The 17,158-nt window shown below is 35.6% G+C and overlaps 1 protein-coding gene across 1 annotated transcript; it reads left to right on the top strand.

Moving 5' to 3' along the window:
* Positions 1 to 290: 290 nt before the first annotated feature.
* Positions 291 to 5,662, top strand: dhps (deoxyhypusine synthase). Its single transcript, XM_082162814.1, has 10 exons — positions 291 to 418; positions 766 to 970; positions 2,570 to 2,719; positions 2,838 to 2,959; positions 3,036 to 3,132; positions 3,473 to 3,559; positions 3,633 to 3,738; positions 3,815 to 3,918; positions 4,001 to 4,126; positions 4,228 to 5,662. Exons 2-10 carry the CDS (start codon positions 776 to 778, stop codon positions 4,321 to 4,323), a joined length of 1,083 nt encoding a protein of 360 aa, XP_082018940.1. The 5' UTR covers positions 291 to 418; positions 766 to 775; the 3' UTR covers positions 4,324 to 5,662.
* Positions 5,663 to 17,158: the final 11,496 nt, after the last annotated feature.

The raw sequence follows: 17,158 nt of genomic DNA on the forward strand, positions 1-17,158 counted from the left end.
TCAATTGAACGGTTAATTATTTTACAGTTTAATTAAATTACAAAATACCTTGATACATAACAAATAAAATATTTGACAGATTTTATTAAGAAGAAGTGAATTCGGAACCACATACTAACATAGGCTACTACTATTATTTTTTGCAATAGAAATATATGAGGAAAATAGTAAGAGTAGAATGCGCTTCCGAATTCAGCAACGCTTCGTTTGTCACATACTGTGTTTCGCCTACTACCGTGGGGAAGTATGTGATTTCGATGGAGTCAGTCACTTCGCGTTTTGCATTTCTTTTGTACCGCTGCGCTCGCCGTAGTTTGGAACATGTGGCTGATCAAATGTGCGGTGCTGTGAGTGCGATGATCTGCGATCAGCGATAAACTACATTAACATACCGGGTGTTACATACTTAACCGCTGGGGTGAGTGTAACATTATTTTAGACAAATAAATTAACAGAAACAAATAGAAAATGTATTTATATTTGCGTTATATAACATAATCAATTATTGACCCGTTAAATTCAATGATCTAGCAACATGTGCATGAGATGTTGAAAAGTGCTGTGGTAGAATATAAATTGTACCATGGTTTTCTTTGAAGTGCCATATAAATACCATAGTAAATGATTATTGTAGTCATTTAGTACCATGGTATGTATCAGCGCATGATGCTATTATCTGTACCCTGGTGAAACTGTTCAGTTATGTAATAGTGTATATATAGAGTAATATAAGCTGTTTGTGTTGTTGTGTATCATCATCATCAGGCTGCTCGTCATGGCTCACCCGGCTCCCTCCGTGGCGAGGGACGCAGTGTTGATGGAGAGCACTCCTCTCCCGCAGGACATGCTCCAGATTAAAGGCTATGACTTCAACCAGGGGGTGGACCATCATGCCCTGCTGCAGTCCTTCCTCACCACGGGCTTCCAGGCCAGCAGCTTCGGCCAGGCCGTGCAGGAGATCAACAGGATGGTGAGTGAGTGAGAGAGTGCTACCCCTCTCAAACACTTTATCCAACAACAACAACAACAACAACAACAACAATGAGATCTAATATGCTGATTTGACGTTTTTACTTATTATACATTTTGAAACCGTTATTGCTGCTTAATATTTTTTGTGGAAACTGGGATACCACTCAGAAGTTTGGTGTTTGTTTTCAAACTAAAGAAAGAAAGAAATTAATAATTGTATTCAGAAAGAATGCATTAAATTGATCAAACCTGACAGTACATTATAATGTTACAAAATATTTTAATATCAAATAAATGCTGTTCTTTTGAACTTTATCTTCATCAAAGAATACTGAAAAAATGCATCATGGTTTTAACAAAAATATCAAGCACATATTAAAATGTTTCTTGAGCATCCAATCATCATATTAGAATGATTTCTGAAGGATCATGTGACACTGAAGACTGGAGTAATGATGCTGAAAATTCAGCTTTGATCACAGGAATTAATTAAATTTTACAATATATTCACATAGAAAACATCTATTTTAAATGGCAATCATTTTTCATAATATTACTGTTTTCACTGCATTTTTGATCAAATAAATGCAGCATTGGTGACCATGAGAGACTTCTGCATTGAGCAGTTGAATATACTGTTTTAATTTTAATAATGTTTATTAAAACTTTTCAAACCTATGTGAAATGGTTTATCTTACACAAAGACATTCAGAATAATTATAAACTGTCGACTGAGTGTCCAAATACTTTTTGGGGGCCACTGTATATTCATATTTGAAGGTACATCAAATACTGATAGCTTATCAATTTAATAACATAAAAAGTTATTAAAGACTTAATAATAAAAGTATTACAGAAACATGCAATTTGTTTTATCAATTACAAATTGCTTTTGTAATTGAAAGGAGCATTGTGTGATGTCGTATACTACCAGTCTCAGTTATCTCATATTGTAGCTCTTAAAGGGGTGGTATAATGCCCTTTTCACAAGATGTAAAATAAGTCTTTGATGTCCCCAGATTGTGTATGTGAAGTTTTAGCTCAAAATACTCCACAGATATTTTTATATAGCATGTTAAAGTTGTCACTTTTTGAGGGTGAGCAAAAACACACCGTTTTTGTGTTTGTCCCTTTAAATGCAAATTAGCTGCTGCTCCCGGCACAGAGGGCGGAGCTTCAACAGCTTGCATTCACACAGACATGTATTGAAAATGTCAAAAACGTTTAGCCTTTTATGTTCAAACCGGAGTCAGACAAAGATGGAGAGACTCAAGAAGAAGTGACAACATGTAGAATGCAACAGGACATTTCTGTATGTTTAGTTGATGAATTTATGTAGCTTATGTGTATAAGGGAGGAATGTCGTGTGGTCCCTACCAGCCGTTTGTTGTAGTCCTTAAAAAGGGATTTCTTTAAAAGCAAATATCTCCCTTTGCTTTGAACTTTGAGCATTGTAACTTTGCAGATGTTGTTTATGCTCAAACAGCAACATTACACACTAACTAAAGTTAAAAAAGTGAAATCATAATCAATCACCCCTTTAAAATCAAACATGACTGCAAGGGTTTTTTCTTTCTCATGTCTGTGGTTGGAGCAGATAGAGAAGAGACTGGAGCCGGTGGAGGACGAGATCGAGGGCTACGAGGATCAGACTCGTTCAGGATGCACTATTTTCTTGGGCTACACGTCAAACCTGATTAGCTCCGGTGTACGAGAGAGCATCCGCTACCTCGCGGAGCACAGGATGGTACGACCACCCCAGTGAATAAGCACTATTACGCTTTTTGTTCAGTATTCACTATCTATTCTGTTGTTATGAAATGAAAAGAATCTATTTTATGTTGAATTATTTGATGTTTTTGTAGGTTGATGTGATCGTGAGCACAGCAGGAGGGATTGAAGAAGACATTATAAAATGTTTAGCATCCACTTACCTTGGAGAATTCAGTCTAAAAGGCAAAGCGCTACGACAGCAAGGCATTAATAGGTAAGTAAACGGTTCCTGATTAGATCATTGTGGCGTTTATATGTAATTATTAATACATTTAATTATACTGTCACAGAATTGGTAATCTCCTGGTACCAAATGATAATTACTGTAAGTTTGAAGACTGGCTGATGCCTATTCTGGACCAAATGGTGCTGGAACAAAAAACAGAGGTGAGAAGTTTATTCTTTTTTTTTTTTTTTACTCAACTTTATTTTTATTAAATTGGGAGGTTAAATATTTGTAAAGATGCCTATTTTGGACCAAAGGGTGCTGGAACAAAAGGTGAACTTAATTTAATATAATTTTATTTTACCTTACCTTACGTTCCTTTATTTAATTTTATTTAATTGAGTGGTTAAATATTTGTAAAAATGCCTATTTTTGAACAAATAATACTGGAACAGATCTGATAACAGAGGTGATACATTTATTTTAGTTGCATTTGGCTTGCATATTAAAGTTTTATTTGTAAGTGAGATTATGCGATATTGTTAAATGTTTTTACATCAGGGCACACACTGGACACCCTCCAAAATGATCCACAGACTTGGCAAAGAAATCAACAACCCAGAATCGGTGTATTACTGGGCCTATAAGGTAATGTTTGAATCACAGACATATCAGTCCTTCCTCAAATGGAAATCTTACTGATTGGATGATTGTTTTTCAGAATGACATCCCAGTGTTTAGCCCCGCCCTCACTGACGGCTCATTGGGTGATATGATCTACTTCCACTCCTATAAGAACCCTGGACTAGTGCTTGACATTGTGGAGGGTGAGTCGCCCAAGATGTGATATGAACGCAATCTGGAGATTATTTTACAAATGTCATTTCATTTTGTGTACGTCAGATATTCGGAGGTTGAACAGCAAGGCCGTGTTTGCCAAGACCACAGGGATGATCATCCTCGGAGGAGGTCTCGTCAAACATCACGTCTCCAACGCTAATCTCATGGTAATCATACGAACCCCAAAAATCACAATGATCTCGACTCATTCAAAATAAAAATATCTCATCTGTTTTTCGTGTCTCTCAGAGGAATGGAGCAGATTTTGCTGTGTTTGTCAACACCGGGCAGGAGTTTGACGGCTCTGATTCCGGCGCCAGGCCAGATGAAGCCGTCTCTTGGGGAAAGATCCGCATGGATGCCACTCCTGTAAAGGTAAGATTCATTTGTTGGCGTGCTCTTCAATCATGTTATAAATATCACACACATGTCACATATGCTGATCTGGTTAACCGTGCTGTTGTGTTTCTGTGCAGGTTTACGCTGATGCTTCTATAGTCTTTCCACTTTTAGTGGCTGAAACTTTTGCACACAACGCCAACAGGCTGATCAAGGAAAAGAAGAGTGATTGATGGTGCTGTTCTCTTGAAAAACCTATTTAAACGCGATACCCCTCATCACTGTCTTCCTGTTTGCTTGTGTTTCTGTACAGATAGTTTGAACGCTCAATTTAAATTCATAAAATCTTGGCTAATTGTCCATTTAAACAAGCACAACATCATTGTTTCTTTTGTATATGTCACGGTTTTCTCTCCTTTTCTGTCAAGTTTTGTGTCTTGTTAAATCATAGGGTAAAATATGTTCAAGTGTTGTTTCTTTTTTTAGTTCACTAGTTTTTATATTTAATTCTGTAGCGAGATGCAATGCTCGTTTTATTGCATTTCATCCCTCGTTGTTGTTTGCAACATTGTGTGTGCTGTTTGAGTACTGCATTTTATCTGGAAGTTTATGCTCTCTCTCCATTTTCAGATTTGGAGAGTACATTTATTCCATAATCTACATTACGTTATTATAATGTAGCTGCTAGAATGCATGGACATGAATGAAGAGAAGTTTGAAAGACATTAAATAATTTAAGAAAAATTCTGTGCATGGATTTGCATCGTTCTTGTTCTGCCACCAGAGGGCAGTTGTGATTCTCTACCTGTAATCCAACTGTCTCAATCCACTACTGTACATTTTTATTCACACGAGTCTCTTTTGATTTACTTCACTTGGCCGGGAGTGTATAAACAGTTTATGTAATTACAGTGAGAAACTGTAGAGATTTATACTGTTTTTAACTGTTCTGTGGAAAGTCGAGATTGTTAACGGCATGTATTTGCTCGGCTATTTTAAGTGTGCAAATCAAGTGTTTTGACCTAAATGTCAATGACCTAATGAATGTCTTGGTTTTGTTAGCATAGTTTCAAATTCCTTTTTGCACATTTGAACTTTCAGCGATAAGCAATCGGTGTCTTGACCTAAATAGTGCCTATCTGAATCCTGCATGCAAAGCCTGTCATTGTTTCATGTTTTCGTTTCTTGTTTTCTTCTATTTAGGAAAGGTGTACCTATGTAGATGCGGCATGAAACTGAAACTTGTTTTAATATCTATATTGTTTGACAGAATGGTTTTCATTTCATTTTCACAGTTATGCATTTAGCAAACGCTTTATTCTGGAGCAAAAAAATGTCAAGACAGAATTCAATACAGGTCTGCCAACTTCAGTTCAGCTTGGAGTGACAATTATTGCTGAGGGGAATAATGATTCATAAGCTTGAAATTCAATATGATTCATTTGGATATATGCATGAACATAGTAGGCTACATTTTTCTGAAGGTGAAAAATCTTTCTCTACTAATGCTGTAAAAACTATACAGGGAACCCTGTCAATAAAGGTTAAAAATAAAAACTGATTTGTATACAACTGCATATTAGACCATTTTTTTATATATATTAAGAGTAAAAAAAAAAAAAAAATATATATATATAGTGTTTTTTGTTTTACAAAATGCTCTCTAGACAGCATATTTCTTGCTATCTATATGCAGGGTCTGTACAGATACTGTAAAATTAAATTCAAGGACTTTTCAAGGACTACAATCAGAGATCTCACTTAACAAACAATATCTTTATTATCCTTCAAGTCTAAATAAGGTAAATAGATCGAAATAAATTAATGAAAAATTTTACAAAAAAAATAAATAAAGTGCAGCAAATGTAGTGACTGGTAATTTTAATCATTGAAAGAATACTATGACAAAGATATTCTTATTCAAACTGATTTTTTTTTCTCAATATATGATTTTTCTCCTGAAGAACGAAAGCTGTAACATATATTTGGATATTTATATGAGCAATTTTGTGTGAAAAGATTGTTTTATCAATAAAATTAAGCACTAATTTCACATATATTGTCTTTCAATAATTCAAGCACTTTTCAAATATATGGCTGTTTTCAAGGGTTTTCCAAGACTTACATTTTAAAAAGTCAAATTCAAGTACTTCAAGCACCTTGTACAAACCCTGTATGTGTCACTGGTCCTACTCGATCCAATCCGAGCAGGATTCGAACCGGTGTCTCTGGTGTGGGAGGCGAGCGCACTAACAAGGACGCTAAAAACCACAAACTCTAGCATCAGTCGCTAGCGCACTTCTTGAGGCCAGGGGAGTGAGGTTTACACACACACACACACACAGCTCTTACTGGCCTACGTCTGTCACATATAGAGTTTATGGACACAGAATGGCTTTTCTAAGGTAAATATAACGTTACGTGACATATTGTTTAAAAGTTTTATTGCAATAGTGTCGTGAGAGCCTGAGAACAGTGTCAACTGCGTGAGTCTCATGCTGAATGCGACCCTCATCCAATATATTCAGCCTATATTTCATTTGTTCCTGTTTGTTTCAGTATGCTAGCCAGGACACTGAATTTGATCTGATCTTATCCAGCAGCACATTAAGCTATAAGTTCCAGTAACACGTTCCTTCACGTTATGGATTTTCATTTTTGTTTCTCCATTATTGACCCATTTGGAAATGCTCTCCTGCTCTAATTGTTTGCTTTACTTGGATGAATGTTTATTAAAGTCCTGCAGAAGATGAGTTGTGTGTTGCACTAGAGACATGGCTTTTTCCTAACCCTATACAATTTATTATGTGTGCGGAAGGATTTATCTGGAGGAAATTTACACAAACGCTGTGAATGGAAAAGTATGTGAACCAGCTGTCTTTTATGAAGTCCACCTTAGTAGTCCTTTTGCCTTTTTGAAGTTTTTCTTAGAAGAAAGGCCTGATTTTTATTTTTTTGATTGAATGAATACTTGTATATTATTATTACTAACGTTAATAAATTAATATATGTAAAAGTTAATTAATGATTTAAGCCAAATTGAATGTCATTCAGAGAAAAATTGATTGATTTCTTCCAACCAATCAACACCCGTTTTTCTGCACTTCCAGCTAATTCTATCTGAACTCTGAAGGTGTAAAGTGCAGGGTTATTATCAATGAGTAGGTGGGTTTATGAAGTGTGAGAATATGCTGGTTTGCTCAAAGATCATTCTCTTATCTGACGCTCTGTTTACCTGTTGTGTTCCCATGGTGATCCGCCCCCCATTACTTCACGTCTATCATCATCACAAACCTGCAAAGGTGTCATTTCGTCTACGAGAGCAAAAAGACGCTGCTGAAATGCGTTCGAGGGGAAAGCGTGGCTCAGAGTCAGCGAGGTGACTTTAGTTAACTTACAAATAACGAGAGAAGTTCCCCTGGTTGTCCTGTTAGAAACAGGAAGTGCGATGATGTCAGTGCGAACACTGACGTGCATCTGCTCGCGCTGACGACTGACGGGTTTCTTCGTAGCCATGGCGACAGCTTTAGTGTGAGCAAACATCCGGCGCTCTTGTTCTCCACATGAGCAGCAGCAGATCTACATGATTTACATCAGAACTGTGTCCACACCTGGACTACAGGCTCTCTGTGTGGCCTCGCTTATTCAGCTATATTTGATCACTAAACAACGCCTAATGGAATATTTAAAGGGGTCATATTATGCTATTTTCAAAGATCATTATTTTGTGTATTGGGTGTAATAGAATTAACATGCGTTAATGTTCAAAAATGCATTATTTGTCACTTACTGTACATTATTGCAGCTCCAGCTCTTCCTTCCGAAAAGCGCAGTGTGCTCTGATTGGCCAGCTGACCCGGTGCGTTGTGATTGGACAAACACCTCAAACGTGTGTCAGAAATGTAACGTTCTTTACCGTAATCGCGAGCTTCAGCTTCCAAAGCAATTATAAATACAACTAATAATGTCATCAGTTTCACCATATCAGTTCAAACCCGAGTCGGATTCTGGAAATGCTGATGATCGAAAGCAACTTTTCAAGCGTGACTTCAGCAGAGCGTTTCACAGTGGCAAGTTTTTAATTTGAAACTCTTACCTTTCAGATATGACTCTCCCAGGTTCAGGGAACTGTCCTTCTGTAAAACATTTGAACATTTGGGTTGTACTTGTACCTATTTTTGTTCAAAATAAATCTTAAAGGGTTAGTTCACCCAAAAATGAAAATTCTGTCACCCTCATGTTGTTCCAACCCCGTAAGACCTTCGTTAATCTTCGGAACATAAATTAAGATATTTTTTATTAAATCTGAGAGCTGTCTCACTCCTCCATAGGCTTCTAAGACACTATAACTTGCTGGCCCAGAAAATGCATTAAAGACATCGTTAATATAGTCCAAGTGACTACAGTGGCTCAATCTCAAGTTTATAAAGCGACGAGAATACTTTTTGTGCGCAAAAACAAACAAAAATAACGACTTTATTCCACTATTCATTTCCTTCTCTCTGGGCCTCGAGTTATTTCACGTAGTGTTTCAGCGCAGCGCGTCTTGTGTTGTACGTCACACGTAGGCTCACTATTGGCCGACGCTGGTCATGTGTGTGATGCGTGCGACACAGACGCGCTGCGCAGTTACACTCATGAAAAAACTCGAGGCTCAGAGAGAAGGAAATGAATAGTGGAATAAAGTCGTTATTTTTGTTTGTTTTTTGCGTCTTACGGGGGTTGGAACAACACGAGGGTGAGTAATTACTGACAGAATTTTCATTTTTGGGTGAACTAACCCTTTAACAACAGATTCCTAATTGCGTCCACTTTTGGAAGGCCAAATAAAGTACTTTTGCTTCCGCAAATAAACACAGCTCAACAACATAGACAGTATATAAACTCAACAACACTACAGCTGAAGCCACGCCTTCTTTCTTTGCATTTGGGCGGCGTTACGCTAATATTTCCCCCGAGTGACTTCAGTCGAGGTTTTAGCCAGATCTGGATCTTCTCTTTTAGATAGAATACATCCTTTTGTGGGTCACTTTGAGCTTTGTAACTTTGCATATCTCATACATGCACAAACAGCTACACTAAAGAAAAAGGAAAACATGAAAACACACCATATGACCCCATAAGACCCATTTGAATGTATAACAGAATGCATAATGGATTATATATATTGTATGTATAGGGCCTATAAACAATATATAATGTGTTACAATTTATAAAACTTCATGTATTCATTAAAAAGATTATATATATATATATATATATATATATATATATATATATATATATATATATACATACATATATATATATATATATATTGTAATGAATAAATTCAATATATTACATATAGTATGCATATATATATATATATAGCCTATATATGTAAAAATATATTTTGTAATGTATCTATGTAATTACAATTTATTTTATTTATTTGTATTAAATAATAAAGCAAAAAAATGCAAAAGAATTATTAAGTTATATAAGTTATTCATATAATATTAATGGGTTTTTTTATTTTTATTTTTATCAATTTTGATACAATTTTAGAGGAACTTGACACATCCGTTACTGTCTGTTAACGTGTTCAGCTCGACGTCATCGCTGTATCTGTGCTGATTATTCTTAGAATTGAATTCTACACCAACTCAGACCAAGTTCCTCTTGTGGTTTGGCGATCAAACATTGAAATGTCTGTATTTGTATGTATTGTATGTGTATGTATTTTGGTTTCCATGGTCACTTGCTGTAGTTTTCCAATTGTTTGGCCTTTCGGTCGGAGCTGGAAAAAAAAGAATAGAAAGAAAGTCGTTGACACATTATTTCACTGTTTACCGTTTAGGGATTTTCACAGAGAATCGGTCGTGACATGAAGCAGAAGATAAACGATGAACAAACGAAAGGGACAGCAGCTGGTGAGAACTAACCATCTGAAAAATAACACTTACGACATTCTCTTCTAAGTATAGACTGAAAAGAAACATGACATACCCTGCAGTGCAAACAACCTACCAAAACTAGTTTCACAAACAGTTGTCTGGGTTTTACTTCAGTCCTCTGGGGGAAAAAAATGGATTTAGCTTTTACATGAAGGAAATATGCCTATGTGATGCTGCCGTTTGCCTTTACAAGACATATGTCGATTTAATTTTTGGAACAATGGTCATGTCGGGAGTGCACCTATGATGCCTTAAAATACCGCCTTCGTATATTGTACATCCATAGAGCCGTGTTGGGATATTCTGGATGATCACGTGATCAGGTGTGTGTCCCCGAGACGGAGCTCATTGGCTCTGCGTGTCAGAGCAGTATTTATATTCTGCTTGCTAATGCTAAGTCTTTTTGCTGATATTTGTGTCCAAGATCACTTCCAATACCCTTAACTACATGCCGGGACTGTCCACCTGGAGCAACAAAGGTGTTCTTTTATCAAAATAATATTAATTATATTAATATGAATATATATTTTTAAATATATAGCCTATTTGCGTTATGTATTTAACTACATCAGATTAAATACAAAAGTATTTTCAATTAAATCATTTAATCAAATATTACCTGTATTACAGTTTATTATTCCAACATCTCATAATTGGTTTTACAAAAATAATATTGAACAATATACAGCATATATATTTTTATGATGTATGTAGGCTAGCTAATATAATAGGCTACATTTAAATTATTTTCAAATATATCTATATATATCTATAGTCGAACTATAGAAGACACCACTTTTTCTCAAACATTTTATATTTTACGTAAATTACTACATATAAATAATATTTATGTATTATTTCTAATAAATCTAACTTTTTAAATAATTATTTTAATGATATAAAATATATATTACAATTTCTTGTTTCAGCAAAAAAGACACACAGACAGATTTTTGAAAAGTATTTTATTTATAGTGTTGAAATAGACAATACATATCAAACCAATGTGTTAATTCATATTGTTTAACATTATTTAAACATTATACCCGCCTGGTCAAAAATGTTGGATATTACATGTTTTTATCATTATGAACAGTGAATTTGTGTATATGTATTTTGCATGGTCATACCTGTAGCTTGTGCTGTGGAGAACAGTCCTCTCTCTCTCTCTCTCTCTCTCTCTCTCTCTCTCTCTCTCTCTCTCTCTCTCTCTCTCTCTCTCTCTCTCTCTCTCTCTCTCTCTGTGTGTGTGTGTGTGTGTTTGGAGCAGAAGGCCACAGAGAGAAGACCAGGCTCCTGTTCCTGCTGAACTGAGCCAGCTGCAGCCATACACTGATTATCAGCACAGCAGGCACAGGAGACCAGACCACTGATGGACAGACACAGGGACAGAGAGGGAGAGAGAGAGAGAGGGGGAGAGAGAGAGAGGGAGAGAGAGGGGGGAGAGAGAGAGAGAGAGAGACCAGCGCACGCACAGCAGCACACAAGAAGCGTGCACCAAAATCATACGAAACTGAGATAAAGACAGAGAATGAAACCTTCACAACAACATTATTAATAGTATTTACGACTCATGTAGGATGAAGGTCGCGATAACACATCACATTACTCAAATAAGACATAAATGATATTCCATAAACTGACAATAAAGCACATTTTACCCCCAAATTATCATTACAATAATGTTTCCAAACAATTTACTTTTGAGTCCCATTAGATTCTCAGTACTGTAATTCAGTAATGTTATACAATTGTTTATGTAATTAGACGCAAGTTAAATGCTGAACAAAAATTATTTCCATGATGTACATTTATGGTTGTTAGAACAATTGTATACATAAAATAATAACAAATATAGTTAAACAAAATAAATTAAACATAATATTTATATGAGTGATGATTGAGCATTTTTGAAGACACCTGATGATAACAAGCAGAATCACTGAAGGAGAGAGAAACACAAGAACTACATGTAAATATTAATATATATTAATATATTAAGTTCAAGTTAAGTTAATATAAGTTCATTTTATATATATATATATATATATATATATATATATATATATATATATGAAGAGTTCAGATGCAAAAGCCTCTAAATCTGAAATTTTCTTATAGAATGATCATTTTTATCAAGCTTGTATATTTAAGTTAAGTAATTTCACTTAAAGGAAAATTAATAGGTCATCTTCATTGCCATTTGAGTGAAATTATTGAATTTAAATATATGAGCTTGATAAAAATTATAATTCTATAAGAAAATTTCAGATGGCATTTAGAGGCTTTTGCATCTGAACTCTTCATATATATAAATAAATGTATAATCATAAATATATATTTATGTGTAGTTCTTGTTTCTATAATATATATATATATATATATATATATATATATATATATATATAAATACATACATAGAAATATACATATACACACAAATTATACATATACTACAATAAACAATAACTACATGTAAATATAAATATTTATGATTATACATTTATATATGTATATATACACACACACTAAGATTTTTTTCATATTATGGTAATTATGGTATTTTAATTGGCAATGAGATCATTTAGATGCATTTATCCAAAGCGGCTTACAAATGAGGGAAAACTATATAAAAAGCAAAAACATTTTAGCATAAAGGTGCCAACAATATCAGTTTACCGTGGAGAAAAACAAGCAGACAGACAGAAATTGTATGAAACGAGTCTCACTGATCTGCTTCAACATGAGGTGGATACAATTATGGAAATATCTAAAACACATAATGATATCAAAGCCTTCATAAGGATAGAGGCCATGCACACTTTGCTTTCATACTAGCTCTTCAAATCACTCTTGAATTCTAGCTGTATGTGGGAACACTATGAGAGGGTGGCATCTGAACATTGGTCGCTATAGGAATATTCCTCAAGGATTTCTGTGAGCCGATTACAGATCCCCCACCATGTTTCACAGCTGTGGTTGCGAGCTGCAGGCATCCTTTGGCTTTTCTCGTAAGATAAACCAGCCTGGATGCGGGAAATACGGTAAAAGTTGACTCACTGTACCATTCTTTCCCATTGTTTTGCATTTAATGCATCGCTCAGGCCTTGGATACAAACAGTTTCCAAATGGCTGCTCTGCCACATTTGAAGAGTTTTTGTTGAAACTGAGCCTCCGAAGTTCAGATTCAGTTCGGACATGTGTGGTCACTTAGCAACTGTCCTAAACATCCCTGTTGGTAAACTTTGACATTAAGCGTATTTGCTGTTTATTCCTTTTGTAATTTATGAGACAGTTCGAATTCTGTACCAATAATATGCCCTCTTGCAACAAGTTGCCCCATTTCGCTTTGAAAATTCACATACTGAAGAGATGATTTTCAGAGTTCCTTTATTTAATGTACACATTTGTTCAGCTCCGCTAACAGGATTAACAGCTGCAAACTTACAAAACACATATATCTTATCTTATATAAAAAAAAACAAAAAAAAAAAACACCTTAAATGTTAAAAAAGCCATTTTATTAATATGTGTCATGGGTCAATATCTTTTATTGGTCCTGGAACAATGTTCATTTCAGCTAATCTTTTCACTCTTTCACTCCAAGGAAAAAAAAGGGCCCATTGTCCTATCTCTAACCCACTTAGCCTTAACCATTAACTACCCCTCAGGTAAAAAGGTACAAAGCTGACACTGCAGTCTCCTAAGGTACAAAAACTAAAAGGTATGCACAAAGTACTAATATGTACTTTTAAAGTACTAATATGTACCTTTAAGGCACTATTATGGGCTAAATTAGGTATAAGATGACGCTTTTGTACCTTATAAGGTACTGCCCCAGTGATAGCTTTGTACCTTTCTTTCTGAGGGGTAGTTAATGGTTAAGGCTAAGAGAGATATAACAGTGGTTCACCACTGGTGGTCCACAAGTTGATTGGCTGATTTAAAAAAGGAGCTAAATAAATAACATAATTATAACTGTCAAAAAGCACCAACATTATATTTATCAAAATTATTTGAATTTATTTTAACATATTTTTATGTAATAAATAAATTTATTTATTTTATAATTTATGTCTTTATTAAATAATAAATTATTTGTGTCTTTATGAAATAATAATTAAATAAATAAAGGTCAAAAAGCTTCACAGGCCTGCTAGAATATATATATATATATATATATATATATATATATATATATATATATATATATATAAATGTAAATCAAATAAAATTCTAGTTAATTTGAACGAAATATGAACAAAAAAGCACTATGGAAAAATATGGATTGGTAAAAATATATAATAGCCTATATATGGGCCAATATATGGGATATAATGTGAAAATTTGTATGCTTTGATAGGTTGCGTTGCTAGATGGTCCGACACATGAAAAGAAGAAGAAAAAAAAAAAAAGAAAAAAAAAACAGTTTGATGGGATTTTGTTCCAAGACCAACAAAGATGTTTATCCAAGTATTTTTATTTTCATGCTATGGCTCGTTTGCTGTATATTGTGCTTAACATACCAACCACAACAGTGTGGGATTGATATCATTCACCGGCGCTCCGGTTACATGTCTGGGATGAACATAAGATCAAGTCTAAGTGCACATTTAATGCAGTTACATGCAATGAATGAGATGTCACAATTATACTCAGGGTGAATACATTTAGTTTGATGACACTAGTGGCTATAAACCGAGGCATTGCCAGCACTCAATGTCTCGTCCTTCTTTGCTTGATGTCGGTTCCAGGATGGCAGAACTTAACCACTGTGAACATAGAAGTTAAATGCAGTGTTCACAAGTGAGTTAAGTCCTGACACCACACAACCTGCATACAAATGACACTTTGTCACATCTAACCCGTGAGCATGTGTGTGTGTGTGTCTGTGCGAGACGGTCCACATTCCTCCAGGATTAGCGTCTCATGTGTTCAGGTGTGTAGGTGTGTGTGTGTGTGTGTGTGTGTGTGTTGCATATATATCTGGCGTGCCTGCAGTCTCCCATAGTCGAGTCCCTCACACGAGCCATTGGAAATCCCTGGCAATGTGATTCAGTCATTAAGTTTAAAAATCACCCTGCCAGGAATTCCCCTGGCCAGCAGAAGAGGAGGGTCCGGGCTTATGTCATTCTGTCTGAGGTTGGGTCCTACACTTCTATATCTGTCCTAATACATCATGCACGAGCCGGGCTCTGTGAGAACGGCAAACAACACAGCAGACAGATTGCAAACATCCAGGGCAAAAAAAGGGGGAGAGTTCGGCCAAAAATTAAAGTTTTCTCATCATTTTAGCTACTCACCCTCATGTTTTTCAATCCAAACCCTTAGGACTTTATTTTTCTTCTTCTGGTGAACGTTAAGGAGAATGACGGCGCTGTTCTTTTCCATACAGTGAACTCGCTGCACTGTAGGCTACATGATGCTAAACTCTCAAAAGAACAGAAAAGCACAAGAGAAGTAGCCTACTTGTGCAAGCGTTCTGTAGCCAAAAACAAGCATGTGCAGATCTACACTTCTTCAAAATGATATTACATTGCTTCTTGCACGTTTCGCGGCTTTAAAAGTGAAATGGCCAGTGAGTGTCGCTAAAAACGCGTTAAATTGATCCGAAACCGATGTTGCTGAATCTTGCAATGCTTTACCACGTCATTTGTTGAAATTTCCAGTGAGTGGCGCTACAAGCAAGTTAAGAATGATCCAAAACAGATGAACGTGAGCCGTGCAACGAAGTGGCGCTTAACGGTTAATGCTCTATTGAGTTTGAAAATAACCTACCATCTGGACTAACTATCCTAAGTATCATCAAAAGCAAACACCGGATCAAAAAACACATTTTCTGAAGCAACAGTGCCATTTTAGCTCGCTGCTACAAGTCTTTGAGCTGTTTAGAAGTGAAATGCTGTATCAGGTAAGCTACCGAGCAACTGTAGCCTACTACATCAGAAAAGTCATATGGGTCTAGTTATGTGATTCAAACATTAAAATGTATTAGTTTACAAATCATTCACTATGGTAAACGTGTTCTGAGGTCATAACAGTAGCTATTGTGCAAAGAACTGCATGAAAATAAGTCTTTATTAATCAATAATCTGCTTGTGTATTCATAATTTGTGCGACAAGGAATAGAAGTTGCTGGTGTTTTATTGCTACTAGTGGTAATTTCAGCTGGAAACTACAGTGACTTTTTTGTTCTTTTCGAAACTTAACAGACAGCCTGAAAATCTTATAAAGTTATTCTTTGGTTTTCCAACGAAGAAAGTAAGTCAAGCAGGTTTGAGAGTGAGTAAATGATGACATTTAAAGTTTTGACTTAACTTAATATGTTAAGTGCTTGTGTGTGTGTGTGTGTATCTCTTCCAAGGGCACCTAATATTTAGTCATGAAGTCCGTGGTCATTGCGACGGGCCCCTCCTTCTGCAAGCGTCTGGGTGACTGGGCTTCCTGTGGACTTATAAAAATAGCTTTTCAATGACAGCTTGAAATGAGGTCAGAAAGACGTGCAGTCCCCGCCGAGTGCCCATTAAAAAAGCTAAGTATGTTGCTCTGTTCAAAATCTTGTGTCTCATCTAGAGTAACATTTTAGGAGTGACAAAAATCAGGCAGAACCTGTGGAGATCTAGTATATCTCGCAAGACCACTCGTTCGCTCAGATTGACCAGAAACTTGTTTCAAAGTTGGAATTTTGTACTGTTTTAAGGGTTTGCTTCATTTTTTTGAGGAAAAACTGTTTAAAAACTTAGTTTTATTTCAATATAAGCTTCATCTCAGATGTTTTTCCTAAAACACACACAAGTGAGATGCTTATTGACATGGAGCAAGAGTTGTAAGACTGCATTTAGTTTGGATAATTTGGCCTTGGAAGAATTTAAATGTTTGAGATCTTTTTAATCCAGATTCTTGGCAAATGTGAGCTCCGTTTGAGACATTATTGAGATCCGTTCTAGTGGAGACGCATCTGAGAATACATTAAGTTTCTCTACAAAAAAAATCATTTCTTGCTCTTAATTTCACCTCATGGCAGTCGATTGCGGCGATCTTTCCTACAGCTCTTCATCAGTCTGGAGTTATTAAAAGCAGAAACATATTTTCCAGTTGTAACATGTCACTTTGCATTCTCTTCAAACTC

Source organism: Leuciscus leuciscus (assembly GCF_965113295.1).
Source record: "Leuciscus leuciscus genome assembly, chromosome: 1".
In the NCBI taxonomy this organism is placed as follows: domain Eukaryota; kingdom Metazoa; phylum Chordata; class Actinopteri; order Cypriniformes; family Leuciscidae; genus Leuciscus; species Leuciscus leuciscus.